The 14,969-nt window shown below is 49.9% G+C and overlaps 1 protein-coding gene across 3 annotated transcripts in view; it reads left to right on the top strand.

Moving 5' to 3' along the window:
- FLNC (filamin C) overlaps positions 1-14,259 on the top strand; it is a 146,123-nt gene extending 131,864 nt beyond the window's left edge. For all 3 annotated transcript variants that reach the window (XM_029617184.1, XM_029617180.1, XM_029617181.1), the window contains 6 exons: positions 195-310; positions 1,651-1,783; positions 8,968-9,144; positions 9,450-9,668; positions 10,932-11,135; positions 11,535-14,259. In XM_029617184.1, coding sequence (XP_029473044.1) covers positions 195-310; positions 1,651-1,783; positions 8,968-9,144; positions 9,450-9,668; positions 10,932-11,135; positions 11,535-11,722 — 1,037 coding nt within the window. In that variant the 3' untranslated portion in view covers positions 11,723-14,259. The remainder of the gene's footprint in view (positions 1-194; positions 311-1,650; positions 1,784-8,967; positions 9,145-9,449; positions 9,669-10,931; positions 11,136-11,534) is intronic.
- The last annotated feature ends 710 nt before the right edge of the window (positions 14,260-14,969 follow it).

Genomic DNA, 14,969 nt, shown 5'->3' with positions numbered 1-14,969 from the left:
TGTGTGCAGACACGGACGTGAACTTGTGTGTGTTAGGGCAATATCACATATGACTGGGGACATGCATGTGCCACTCAGAGCCTTTGAGCTGGAGCAGGTGTGCACGGAGTCAGCATGAGCGTGTCTTGTAACCCTGCGCGTGTTCGTGACAATGTTTAGGACCAATTCAGTTCTGATCATCTTTTCCGTTCCAGGGGACTATGAGGTGTCCATTAAATTTAATGATGAGCACATCCCAGACAGTCCTTTTGTAGTGCCAGTGGCCTCCCTTTCAGATGATGCTCGCAGACTGACAGTCACCAGTCTTCAGGTAGGACATGGAGCCACAGTGCTCCCAAGCAGGGGATGTGCCAGTGCATGCTCGGCCTCACCCACAGATCTTCCAGCCATGCTGGGGAAATCTGCCTAATCTGTGGCAGACAAGAAAGAGCAGCCTGGGGCCTGTGAGCTGGCGCACGCTCACAGACTCTGCAGCAGCCCCTGTCCCCTCCCTCCTGCACTGGCTTCCTGTCGCTCGAGGAACCTGCGCAAGGGGCGGAGTTATTGCTGTAGGGCACGGGACCTGCGCTAAATCTTTCTTCTTTGTGGCACCACCTGGATCTCCCCCAAGGGCTTCCTGCAGCACTGAACAGGGCTTGGTCCTTTCACCGATCTCAGCCAGTGAAGGGACCAATCAGTGGCCAGCCAGAGAAGTGAATAAATGAATATTAATGCCATACAGCTGAGGGCTGGGGTTAGGGGAGGTTTAGATGCCTTGGGTCACTACTTTTATTTTTTGGGTGGGTGGGAGGGAAGGGGTTCACCCACTCTTAACATGGGAAGTTTAATTCCTGCTCTGGCCAGGAGTTAAATTTCCATTGGTAAAACAATCTGCTCAAAGGTGTCTCTCTGCATTAGAGGGTAATAGCTAATGAGCTCATTACCCTGCAGTTTGCATACAGATGTTCTAATGCAATCATATTTTACCGCATAGTTATTTCAGCACTAAAGCCCTCCATATCTAATCCTTCCTTTTTTAACCACCTTTCTGGTCCCTCTGTTCTTTTTTTTCCCCCCTCCCTCTCCTCTCCTCTTCCTCTCTCATAATTTTCACTCAGTGCTCCCTCTCCTCTTCCTCTCTCATAATTTTCACTCAGTGCTCCCTCTCCTCTTCCTCTCTCATAATTTTCACTCAGTGCTCCCATGCTCTATTTTCTCTCGTTACTTCCATATGTTATTTAATTTTAATTTTTTAATCCATTTTTTGTTTTCCTGTAAGGCATCTGGTAAAGATGAACAATTCAAACTCTGTGTTTTATTATTGTTCCAACAGGTTTTCATGTTTTTGATGTTCTTTGTTACATGTAATGCTTTTTCAAGCAAGTTTTAATTGTTCAATGTAAACCGATTTGATTTGCATCTAATGCAAGAAGACCGGTATATAAAAACCAAAAATAAATAAATAAATAAATATCAGGGCTGTGTTAATGGTGAAAAGGCTGTGCTGGGGTCAGGGTAGCTTACTATGTCGGCTTCCCTGCTCTCGAGCACTTCTTATACCTCATGGAGCATTACCCCAGTGTTCTGGGATCGTACCTACGCGCAGGGAGTAAAGGAGTGCACTGAGCCCCTCTCTTAAACACGATCTTTATTCTGAATTAAATCACACAGGAGACAGGCTTAAAGGTCAACCAACCAGCATCCTTTGCCGTGCAACTGAATGGCGCTAGAGGAGTGATTGACGCCAAAGTGCATACCCCTTCGGGAATCGTGGAAGAATGCTACGTCTCTGAGCTGGACAGTGGTAAGAGGAGTTCCCTGTACGTACCCGGATCGGTCCAGACTCCTGGGTTTTGCCTCCCCGCCAGCAGATGGAGACAGAGAAGAGTTTCGCTGACGCTGTACCTAACCCAGTGCGCCACCTGTTCTGGGTTCAGACCGTGCACACTGGCATTTTGCCCAGGGGCTCTGTCCTGGGAGCCAATCTCACGGAGGTCTACACTGGGGGCTACCTGAGGGGCTTATGCAATATAAACACACACAATTACTGGGATTCTACCTGGGGGTTTGAACCCAGGAGCTCATCCCCTACACAGAGAGCCACACATACAAACTTTGATTCAGTACATCACGGTTCCAGGTACTTAGGAAAGTAAGTTTATTTGAGCAATAGGAGGACAGAACAAATAAAATCAGATCATACAGAAGAAGTAATGGTAGATAACATTTACTATATATATAAAGCTTACGTTTCCAAAGGATCAGCCTGTGCTGTCAGGTCCGGATGTACGCTTTCCCTCTCTCTCTAGCTGTTATTTCTTCTTATATGCTAAATGCTTGGGAAAAGCAGCCATGTTCCCTCCCTCTGAGTTCTTATCAGTTTCAGGCACAGCTGTGTGGCCTTCACACTCTCTCAGGCTTTAGTATAGGGTAATTTCTTGCTTTCTCATCATAGAACTACTGGCATAACTACAATAAACAGATTCTTGCCTGTTGCATTTCACAGTGCTAAACAGTAAATATGAGTTCACTCAGAGTTTGGCCTGTGGCCCTCAAACTACAGCCTAACCTCTAAATATATCCTCAGCCAAAGTAACAGAAATTGACTCCAACACCACCTGCAGTCCCTCAGTATTTCTCTGCCTCTAGCAGATGGTAGATGGTGCAAAACTTGCAGTCTGGAGAGAAAGGAAAAAAAAAAAAAAGAAGATTAAAAGACAAAATTTCTGGATCCTCCCAGGGGTTTGTGAGATCCTGGTGGGGCCATCCCCCCTGGTTTGAAGTGGACGAGCAGGGGGTTGGTGACCCTTCTGATAACTCGGTCCAGAGGTCCGTGGGGTGGACATCTGGTGGTCCAGATCCCTCATCCCCGACGAGAAGGAAGTGGAACCTGCTGGCAGTTCTGCACTGCAAGCCCAGTGGAGCAGGGAAGTTTCCTTTTATATGGTTTGTCCTGGGCTGGGTTGCTAAAGTTTGGTGAAAGGAGACGGATATAGCCACTAGCCAGTGGTCTGACTCTTTTCTGATCTGCCATGCGGCCTGCGCTCAGGAACCTGAACCTCTGCACCAAAGGAAAGTATTGGTTTCTATGTATCTTCATTTGTTCTCAGAGAGTAAAAAACAAAACAAAACAAGAGAGAACAAGGAATCTGTGCAGCAGCGGGATTCCGGGGGTGGGAGCTACCATAGCAGCTCGGGAGCTCAGCGAGGGGGTTTTCAGCGGCTTCTCTGCCTGTGGAGGAGACCGGGTGTTGGCTCCGTGGCATTGAGGGGCTGTTCCCCTGCTTGCTGTTGAAGTGCTAGTGGTCCCACGGGTGCGGGGAGGAACAGCGTGTACGTGCAGCAAAATCAGCATGGCCGCACCGGCAGAATGAGCCTCGTAGGTGCCAGGGTCTAGCGCTGAGGCTTTCCCCATCAGCGTGAAAATGGTGGCTATTTTTAATTCCCTAGCGGCGTCGGCGGGAGAGGCAGGGGAATCCCTCCTCAACTATTGCTGGCGGTTCCCTGTCCCACAGAGGTGCAGAGAGGCACTTACACAGAGGAGCAGTCTCTAGTTCTGGTAGAGGTCGTCTCCCAGTTTTAATTTGCTTATGCACAAAGCTTGTTTAGCGGAACAAGCAGCAGGGGATGCTGGCTCTCAGCCCCAGTTTCCATGGATTCTTGGCCAGTCAAGAGGCCTGAGATGTTGAGAAGTTCTTCAGACCTTCGATGGTTTTCGGTGCCGGATGTTGAACAGATCCGGGCCTAAACACGCTGAAGGGGCAGGCAGGCTTTGCTTAACTGTGCTGTAGGCCATGGCAGCCATTCTCTTGCCGCGTGTGTAGACGTGTGCATGCAATCTTTCCGTGTGGCGGTTGCACGGGCGGGGACCTGTACACATAAGGCCACAGCCTAGATTTGAGCACTTATGTCTGCGACCTAGACTTGAGAGTATATTTGCACAGGTACTTGAGCCCGTGTTTGCAAATGTATTTGTGCATGTAAGACCGTGACCTAGACTGGAGCGCATATTTGCGCAGGTACTTGTGCGCGTAACCTAAACTTGAGCGCGTATTACTTGTGCCATATGAGTGCTTGTGTACTTGTATACATATGAGTGCGTATTTGCACATGTACTTGTGTGCGTACAACAGTGACCTAGTCTTGAGCTCGTCTTTGCACATGTCCTGGAGGGGTGTGTGTGTGTGTGTATGCCCAGGTGGCATTGGTGCACGCGCAGGAGGCTGCCTAGAGCTGAAGTTCAGGAAAGCTAGGTGCTGAGGACAAACAAATACAAATGCCTTGCTATCTGTGAGGCTTTCTGTCTGATAGCAGTTCAGTCCTCACTCTCTCTTCCGTTTGTGTCAGCGCTATTTAGATGCTCAAAGCGATTTGACTACTACAGTTTTTGCCCGTGCTGGGACATCCCCTCGGCCTATGGTGTCTCTGGAGGAGAGTGATGTGGGAGGCAAGGCAATGGTCAGTTCTCCTCCTCCCTTGTTCCCGAGGGCAGAAGCTTCCCCGAGAAAGGTTGGGCCTATGGGCTCCGGTATAGATCCATCCTCCTTCTCCAGGGTAGAATGTTTCCAGGGCCTGCAGACCTTTTTGCAGGGGCGCCCAGCGAAGGCGAAGCAACCTACTATGTAGGGATCGCGTGCTCAGCCTCCCATTTGTCAGTCACAGTGGGCAAATGCCGCAGGGAGGCTGTCCCTGGTAATGTTCAAGGGGATTCGGATCATGAGACATCGGAGGATTCTGATGGGAATTGGCTTTCTCACCTCTAGAACAGGGAGAAATTGCAAATGATTGAGAGCCGCTTTTTTTCTTTTTTCTTAGAGATGTCTTGCTGAGTCTGTTGGCTTAGACCCTGAATATGCTGAGTGTGGCTGGAGGTCAATTTTAAGTTAAGCATCCTATTTCTTTCTCCCCTGTACCCAATTCAAGAGATACTGGATTTAAAAAAAGTAAATGTGGCTCTCAAGGTTCCCCATTTCTGCATGGAAACTCTGAGGTCCAACTCTGAGGTCCGTCATAGTGGTGATACGCAAGGGAGAGTTCTTGGCATCTCTCGCCTTGACAGAGGCATATCTGCACGTAGCCATCAGGCCGGAGCACCAGAGATTCCTGAGTTTCATGGTCCTAAGGGAACAATTTCGGTTTCAAGCCTTTCCCTTCAGCTGGTGACAGCTCCATGTACCTTCACCAAGGTGATGGGGTGGGGGGTGGCCACATTGCAAAAGGAGAGTGTTTGGTGCATCCATATCTGGACGACTGGCTCATTCGTGCGAAATCAGAGGACTTCTGTCGACAATCAGTACAAAAGGTACCGATGTGCTTGAAGTCTCTAGGATGGGTGGTGAACCTAGGACCGAGCCATTTAGTCCTCTTTCAAACTCTGGAGTATCTGGGAACTCAGTTAGACATGCTGGCAGAGAGATATTGCTGAAATTGCAGAGTCAGGTTAGGATTCTGCTAGTGCTTTCAGTTTCTGGGGTCTGGGACTATTTATAGGTTCTGGGTTCTATGGCATTGACATTGGAATTAAGGCATTGGGCATTTGCAAATTTATGCGGCCTCTGCAGGGGGCTCTTCTCTCCCGCTGGAATTCGTTATTGGAAGAGTTTCACCTTCCTTTTCTGTTAGAGGGGGAAGCCAGGGACAGTCTTTCATGGTGGCTTACTTGCACCAACATCAAGCATGTTGTGAAATTGGAGGTTCCAAATTGGGTAGTAGTCACCACCAATGCAAGCCTCTCCGGATAGAGGGCAGTGGGCAGGATCAGTTGGTGCAGGGCCAGTGGTCGAAACAGGAGGCCTCATGATCTATCAATCAGTCAGAGACGAGAGCGGTGCATTTCGCGTTGCTTACCTGTCTGCCAAAGTTATATGGCCATCCAGTATGGATCCTATCAGACAATGCAACGATGGTGGCCTACATCAACCGTCAAGATGGAACCAAGAATCAGGCAGTGGCTTGAGAGGCCCAGGAGTTTATTCTCTGAGCAGAGTAGAACTTGAAGTGGCTGGCAGCATCCACATCACCGGAGTGAACAATGTTCAGGCAGATTTTCTCAGTCAGAGAAAGTTAGACCCCCAGGGAATGAGATCTGTCGGAGCGGCAATGTGTCTCATTCATGGAACATGGGGGTATCCCAACCAAAGAGAACATCAAGGCGTCACAGTTTTACAGCAGCTGAACAGAACACGGTACGGAAGGAATTAGAGCTCTGGTGCTGCCGTGGACTTGAGGGATTCTTCTTTGTCTTCCTTCTGTGGCCTCTGGTGGACAAGGGATTATGGTGGATAGAGAAACATCCGGGCAATGTGATCCTGGTAGCTCCAGCATGGCTACATTGATCGTGTTTCCCAGATCTGATCAACATGGCCATAGACGGGCCCCTGAGGTTCGGACATCAGTTGATTCTTTTCCACCAGGGTCCAATATTTATGGGCCAGGCGGCGAGATGGAGGTGATATTCTGAAGCGGTTATTTCCACCTTGTTGCAAACTAGGCGACCTTCTACATCCCTGACGTATGTGTGAATTTGGAGGATCTTCGAATCCTGGTCTGCTGTTGATGGAGTGCAGCTTCAGCCTGTTCAGGCTATGATGTCACATAATTTGGCTTTTCTACAGAAAAGTTTTGGTCAAAGGACTGGCCTTTAACTCTCTGAGAGTCCAGGTAGCGAAATTGGGTTGACTCCGGGGAAATGTCAAGGGTGTCCTCTGTCCACACATCCAGATGTTATACAGTTTCTGCGGAGAGCTAAGAACTTGTGTCCTTTGGTGCAGAACATTTGTCCATCTTGGAATCTGAATCTAGTTCTTAGAGGATTGTGTGAGGCTTGATTTGAACCACTAAAGAGAGCTACAGTTAGGGACTTGACTCTTAAAGTGTTTTTCTTGGTGGCTATTTGTTCAGCCAGGAGAATTTCGGAGCTCCAGGAACTGTCCTGTCAAAATCCCTTCCTACAGATGTCGGATTTGGGGGTATCTTTATGTATGGTATTCTTTTCTGCCTGAGGTAGTCTTGGTGTTCCATCTTAGTTAGACAGTGGAGCTTCCAGCTTTTCCGGATTTGGATTCCTTTACCCCTCCCGCGAGGGAGCTTAGGCTCTTAGTAGGGAGGCATGCATTACTGAGGTATCTAAAAGTCACTTATGATTTCCGTAGATTGGATCACCTCTTTGTAGATTGGATCACCTCTGTACTGTGGTTCAAAGAAGGGAAGTAAGGTGTCTAAGGCTACAAATGTGTGGTGGCTGAAGGAAATGATCGAGTCAACTCATATTTCTAAAGGGCGCCCACTGCCGGGGGTTTTAGGGGCACACTCCTGGGCTGAGTCACAACAAGTGTATCAGCATGAAATTTGCTGGGCAGTTACTGGGAAGCTGTTGCACTCTTTTGCTAGGCGATATCACTTGGATGTCGGGGCTCCAGCTTCCGTGCACTTTGGTGAGATGTTCTACTAGCGGGACTCTGCAGGTCCCACCCGAGTTAAAGGGAGCTTAGATACATCCCAGGAGTCTGGACTGATCCGGTACGTACAGGGAAAAGAAAACTGGTTCTTACCTGCTAATTTTCGTTCCTGTAATACCACAGATCAGTCCAAAGACCCATCCATTTTCTGGGGGGGGAGAGTCCTCTGCTTGTACTGTTGCTTTGTATATAGTGCAGAGTTGTTGGAGGTTTTCAATGCTGATCCCTTATATTAAATTGGGAAACGAGTTTTCCATTGTCTATTTGGGCAACTTCACCTTCCTCCGGCTCGTTGGAGGGGAGGGAGTTTGCTTAGACGTTTATTGTTGTTGTCAAATTGGCTTGGGTACAGATCAAGACTGAGGAGTGCAGGTGGCACACTGGGTTAGGTACAGGGTCAGTGAAACTTTCTCTATCTCCATCTGCTAGCGGGGAGGCAAAACCCAGGAGTCTGGACTGATCTCTGGAACTACAGGAATGAAAATTAGCAAGTAAGAACTAATTTTCCTATCTCTGCTGTTGGAATGAGGGACTTGTGAGAAAGTAGAACAGCTGGTTCTAAAAACTAAAACTTTCCATTTTGCTAAGTTCACAACACTAGTTTGTGTATTGTCAGTTTGTTAATGGAGCCAGGAAGAACACTGCACTATGGTCCGGAGATGTCCTGGAGCAGTGTTTCCCAGCCCTCTCCTGGAGGCACATCAAAGCGGTCTGGTTTTCAGGATCTCCGTAATGAATATGCATGAGATAATTCGCATGCACTGGAGTCCTAACATATACCAATCTGCCTTGTGCGTATTCGTCGTGGCCATCCCGAAAACCCCACTGGCCAGGCGTGCCTCCGGGAGAGGGCCAGGAAGCGCTACCCGAGCGCTCTGTATGACTCCGAGGGCCAGACACCCGATTCCCCTGTACTTCACTTTTAAGCCCGGCTCTGCCGCTAATTGTCTTTGTTATTATCTTGGGCAAGTCCCTCTTGAGGGGCAGTTTTCCCACTGCAGGTCCAGGGAGATGTTTTTTAACCCGAGAACATGCCCCAGGTTTCAGAGTGAAAGTGTGCGTGTTCTTTCATTCTAAAAATCGCCTAAGGGGAAAACGCACCGGCAGAGTCTTCTGCCTTCTTTTTCCGTGGCTACTTTTCCCGATGAAAACAATGTGCACGCTTTTGGAAAAAAAAAAAACCCACAAAAGTCTGCGCCTTGTTTTCTCTCCTGCCATGTGCAGGATTCATGTAAATAACGCACGTTTTACCCATGGAAATCGCCCTCCCTATCCCCCTGTACCTTAGTTATTCAAGTGCACTTGGTTGTTATTATTAATTGTAATAATTGCACCGGCCCCGTCTCCTCTCTGGAAAGATTTATGAACTCCAGGCACCGGTAGCATGCTGCCAGGCTGTCCATCCTGTGGTGTGCGTTGCAAAGTACATTGCAATCCTGTCAGGCTGAAATGCCAGCACCGAACATGAGAATGCTCCACCCCCATCATCCTTCCTTTTTTTTTTTTTTTTTCCACCTCCCTTTTCTCGCAGACAAGCACGCCATCCGGTTTATCCCTCGTGAGAACGGGGTGCACTCCATTGATGTGAAGTTTAACGGCAGTCATATTCCTGGCAGCCCCTTCAAGATCCGGGTGGGAGAGCAGAGCCAGGCGGGAGATCCAGGCCTCGTCTCCGCCTATGGGCCTGGCCTGGAGGGAGGCGTCACAGGTAAGAGCACCGCACGTCCCAATATGGTAAGGGCTTTCCATTCTCGCCGTCTCCCGGCGCTTTCCAGTCATCTGGAACTTCTGATCTGCACACAACACTCATGGGGTACAGAGGTTAATTTTCCATTGGAAACTCCCTCCTTTAGCAAACAAGATGAGGCATGCACCCCACTTTCTCTGGCTCCCATAGGGGGGTCCTGGGCAAGAATTCATCTCCCAGGAGATGGGTTCGCACCATTACGATCAGGACACTGAAAGAATAAGACTGCTTTTAGCACTACTTAAAATCTCGCCGCTCTCTCCTAGGGACCTTCTCCGAGTTTGTGGTGAACACGGTCAATGCTGGGTCAGGTGCGCTCTCTGTCACTATCGACGGTCCCTCCAAGGTGAAGATGGACTGTCAGGAATGCCCGGAGGGCTACAAGATCATCTACACGCCCATGGCACCAGGAAACTACCTGATTTCCATCAAATATGGGGGACCTCAGCACATCGTGGGCAGCCCTTTCAAAGCCAAGGTGACAGGTATGTGGGACCGGATTCACATGTTGCCTGCCTCTAGGTGGGGGAGGGGGGGATGGGAGGGGACGAATACCTCTCCAAATGTCTGAGTTGAGGGGGGTCCCCTCCTAACTTTGGAGGGAAACAGAGCAGGAAAAAGACGTATTCCCCACCCCCCCCCATCCCGCAAGCTCTCCTGGACACTTCACCGCTGGTGCCTTACATAGAAACATAGAAGTGACGGCAGAAGAAGACCAACGGCCCATCCAGTCTGCCCAGCAAGCCACGCAGTTTATCCATTTTTTTCCCCCTTTTTTCTCCCTCCCACCCGTCTCTATTGACTTCCAGCACCCTCCGGCCCCAATTCCCTTCCACCCCTCCACCAATGCAGAGAGCAGCGCCATCCTAGTGAACATCCAGCTCAATCAGGGGTAGCAACCGCTGCAACCAGCAGGCCACACCCCTGCCCCTTACCTTAACTGCCACCCATCATCACGGAAACCTTCCCCGGAGGCTCACTCACCTGGCAAGTGGCGGGAACCCCCCTGGCGAATGGGACACTGCAGCTCACCGGGCCTGGGATTGGCGGCATTAAGGCAACCGCCAAAAAAAAAAAAAAGGATGATGCTCCTCTAGCATCAGTGGTGAGCACCGACAGCTCAGAGTCCCTTGCAGTACCGCGCCGCGAGGCAAGCGCCTCTTCTGCCGGATTGGAAATAATGCGCCTCCTGTACATATTCTCTTCCTGGCCTGCTTCACAGATGTGCAATCCCTTCTGCTTCGGCAACGGTCCTAACCTCTCTCCAATGGGGGGGTCACATGGCAGCCATTAACCTTCCCAGATCGCACAGGCTCTTAATCTCAGCCAAACGGCCAAGTTCGGAGGGGGGGGCATCCTCGGCTCATGCCACAGACCCTACACTTAGATCCTGGCCAGAAGGCCGAGGGACTCTCTCACGCAGCCCCTGTGCGGTTTAATATTAGGTTTCCAGACTCGGAAGCCGGATAGTTTGTTTTTCCTTTTCTGATGTGTAGCGCAGCTTAATGTTCAGGTGAGGAAAGCCGGAGCCACTGCGGAGAGCGTAGCTCGCAGCTGACCGCGGTGAAGATTGGGGAACGCCGCACAGAGGAGGGCTGGGACGGGCGGGCTCTCTCGTGGGAAACAGAAGACGATTTTGCAGCAAAGACAGGAGGCTTTTGTGGGGGGGGGGGGGGGGGTTGAAGGGCTCTGGATTATCCCAGACAGTCACCACGTTTCCTCTGTTGCGCTCCCTTCTCTTACGTCAGGGCCTCGCCTCTCTGGTGGTCACAGCCTGCATGAAACGTCCACGGTCTTGGTAGAAACCGTCACCAAGTCTCCCGGCGTGGGCACCTACAGCGCCATGCCCAAGTTCTCATCCGATGCCTCCAAGGTGGTCTCTCGAGGAGCAGGGCTGTCCAAGGCGTTTGTGGGCCAGAAGAACACCTTCACCGTGGACTGCAGCAAAGCAGGTAAGCGGAGAGAGAGAGAGAGAGAGGGGGGGAGGATCTTTGAGATTCGTCGGAGCATTTCCGTGTGTCAGACCCTCAGCCGTGGAGACCGACAGGGGCACCTCCTCTCCTCACCTCTGTCAGTTCCCAAACCATTCGCTTCGGTGCGGTGATTAGAATTTCATGGAAGCGGTGTGGGACGGAACTTAGTAGATTTACATGGCCGTGGACACCGTTCCTAATGGGATTTCCTTCCTCTAGAGTTGTTGCTGGGGCCCATCCTGTACATTTCTCGGCAGGGTGTTGAATGCAGATGGGGGGGTCCACATACGAGCTGGAAGCTAGAAAAGGAAGCCTCGCGATGGAGGATAAAACCGGGCCGAGACCCTTACACCGATGATTATTTTATTTTTTCCCCAGGCACCAACATGCTGATGGTGGGAGTGCATGGGCCAAAAACACCATGCGAGGAGGTGTACGTGAAGCACGTGGGGAACCGGGTGTATAACGTCACCTACACAGTCAAGGAGAAAGGAGACTATATCCTGATCGTGAAGTGGGGGGACGACAACGTGCCTGGCAGTCCTTACCAAGTCGCCGTCCCTTAAGAGACCCATTTACACCCCCCCCCCCGGCTCGCCCTGGGGGGGGAACAGACCACAGCGTGCAGCGCACCACCCGTGCTTCTCAACAGACACATCCCTCCCCCTCCCCCTCCCCCTTTCTGCCAATCCAGACCTGTCTTTTTCCCCCCAAATGCAAGTGCACCACGAACGCAAGTGGCGACCCAAGCAGCAGCCACACCGAGACGCAGAGGCAGAAAGAACTTTTCGTACCGGGGGAAAAAAAAAAAAATGTTTTGGAGAGCGCAACTGTGATGTCACAGGGGGAGGGGAAGCATGCTTATTACCCACAATGCTCTGGATTTCATATAGTAGTATTTTCAGACCCTTATAGGTGCATTTTCCTGGGGGTTTTTTTTTTTTTCTCATTCAATTGTTTGTCAGGGTGACAGGTGGGGAAAATATATAGGCTTGTAACGGAGGTCAGAGGTCACGTCCAAGCTGGGCTGCTGTTTCCTTTTTTAATATTATGTTCTTTGAAATTGTAGACCTGTTCTTCCATGCATTCCCCCTCTCTGTGCAGGCTTTTCTGAGGGGCCTGGTCAGTCTAGTTCGTAGGCAGAAAGGTGTTTCCCTGCTGGGCACGGTGGTTTTGTAGTAGGCAAACAAGGCTTTACCAGGACGAAGTAAGTAGCCCTCCTGCTGTCTGTGTTTTTAGGGGAAGGAGGCGAGGGAGATGAGGCCTTCCTGTGCACTGAATAAAAGAGAGAATCTCTTGCTGTCTTCATGGGACTGGGGTTACGCAGAGTCCCTAAATGTCCCCACTCCTGCTGTTCCTCACACTTGGACTGTGCTTTAGGTGAACAATCTCTTCAGGTTTCCAGGCTGTGCCACGTCCTCTCACCGTGGAACAGCACTTCCTCTGTGTGCCCTGCATTGGCAGGACAGGAGAGGGCTGATCCTTGAACGTTTTGGTTTTTTTTTTCCTGGTTCCCAGCTGGAGTGCTCTTGTTCAGTACTGCCTCATGGTGTCCACTCCCAGCTAAAAGCAGCTGATGAAAGGCCCAAGGGGGGTCATCTCTGGAACAGAAAGCTCCCGCTACTGCACCCAGACCACGGTCCCTTTGCCGTTCCGCTTCCTGGCAGGCACTGGGCCGTCTGCCAAACTTCAAAACCTCAGCTGCTGTTCTAGTTTGCAAATTTTCTTCGCCTCTTACCGAGAAGCCAGATATCCAGACAAGACACGCTGCTAGAAACCTGTGCCGACTTCCCAGTGTCAGCCCTGGCACAGAGTTTTCAATGAGTGCCATAATGTGTCAGAGGATGGAGCTGTCTCACAAGGTATGAGATCAGCAGGTCTCAGACTAATATCCCAGTTCATGATGCCATGGGAGGGGGCAGTGCTGAGGTTATTTGTCCTGTTCTCTATCAGAAATCAGGGTGACCAGACCCAGCGACTCTGAAAAAAGTGCAGAACTGGGTAAGAAGAATTAGTTTAGAGACAAACTGGTTCAGGAAATGGACATATCCAGAGTGATAGAGGTTTGGGCTTTGGATAACCTGTTGTAATTACCATCTGCTTCTAGGGGCTAGAGGCCATCTTGTATTCACTGAGAAAAGGTAAGGTCTGCTGGTTACAGCGCAGTATACCCGACCCAATAGAACACTTTGGGATGTGAGTTCTAATCTTTGCTCTACTACTGTATCACATTGGGTAGGTGACCGTACCTTCTTGCACCTCAGATAACCCAATTGTAATTGGCTAATAATAATAACAGTGTTCTCTCCCCTCGCTCCCTTGATAAAACGTTTATGCACTTATGTCACCAGAAATCTCCCATCATGCCACCCACCTGAGATGGCTGCATATCCTGTGTCTGTAATGCGTATCATGGCCTCATTTGGATTAGAATTATATTACAATTCTTGGATTTCTCTCTCTCACTCTCATACAGTAGGAACATCAGGTACCAAAATGCACTGACACTCAAAGTGCCTACCCCAGGGAAACCCTGCATTCATTTAATTCCACTCTTAGGAGCAAGGTCACAGTCTAGTCAGAGGGGTACTTAACAAGCAGACAGCTGGAACAGAAAAGCAAGAGAAAAACCCAACTCAGAAAAACAAAAGCTGTGCCTGCAGATCCTTCTCGGAAGAGTTGCGACAGGCGTGCTTTCTTCTGCTTCTGAACTGACATGTCTAAGTAAGACTACTGTGAACTGATTTCCCAGTCCCCTAGGATGGACCTCTAGACCTGTGTTGTGGCCTGTTACTGAGCAATAACCTTTGATTGTCATAGCACTGTCGTAGGTGAAGAAAAGCAAGGTCAGGTGTAGCCTCATGTGACCCATTGCTGTTAGCTACCAAAAATGTTATTTAAAGAATAAAAAAAAAACAAAACTACTAAAATGTTTGCAAGAATATGGGTTAGCTGAGTTTTCTAGTGAGTATTTTTTTTTTTGTATGTATTAATGGTGGCAATGCGATACTCTTATTGGTTTGTTACCTACCTATTGACTGAAAGAAAACGTAAACTACAGACTAAAATAAAAGTTTCATTGCTAACCTGCCATGGAAGGCCATGCGCTGCAATCTGTGTGATCTTCTTGCTTTCCGTATGAGATGCCTGATGGGGATGGGTCAGAATTCCTTGCACCAGCTAAGGGATTATCATTGGCAATGGTTTATTCATATTCGTCTTTCCTTAGATGAGTAGAAGGGGGCCAGCTCCGTCATGCTGCTGAAGTGCCTTGCACTGCTGCGAGGGTTTGACTCTTGGGCTGGGGATGCTGCAAAGGCATCCATCCCCAACCCCTGGAAGGAGAGTCTTAGTTGCTGCTCAGATGGGGACACCTACTGGATAGATGTAAGTTGCCCGTGTACCAGGCTCTAGGGCGGGGCTTCCCAAACTGTGGGTCAGGACAGAAAATGGGAGTCACGAAACCATCAGTGCCTCAGCTGGCAACAGCATTAGTATAAGGTTAGCGCGGGACCTGTGAGCCAGAATGTCTACCCACGTCCTGCAGCGGCCCTATCCTCGCGGTGGCAGGAAGCCGCGCAAAAGGAGGGTTTAAAGCCACTGCGGGGCCCGTGAGCCGACTTTCATTTCTAATGCTGCCGCCGCTTGCGGGTCACTTGGAACCAGCCGTGAGGAGAAGGGAGGGCTGTGTGTGTGTGCGTATGGGCCAGTGGAGATTGCCACTGTTCCTCTCACCTCGCCCATCACTGAACTTACCCGCGAGAAAATTGTTTGCCCTTGTCATCAGCCTTCACTCTCTTCCCACCAGTTGTC

Source organism: Rhinatrema bivittatum, chromosome 9 (genome assembly GCF_901001135.1).
Source record: "Rhinatrema bivittatum chromosome 9, aRhiBiv1.1, whole genome shotgun sequence".
NCBI lineage: Eukaryota > Metazoa > Chordata > Amphibia > Gymnophiona > Rhinatrematidae > Rhinatrema > Rhinatrema bivittatum.
This window is presented reverse-complemented; position numbering and strand designations above follow the sequence as displayed.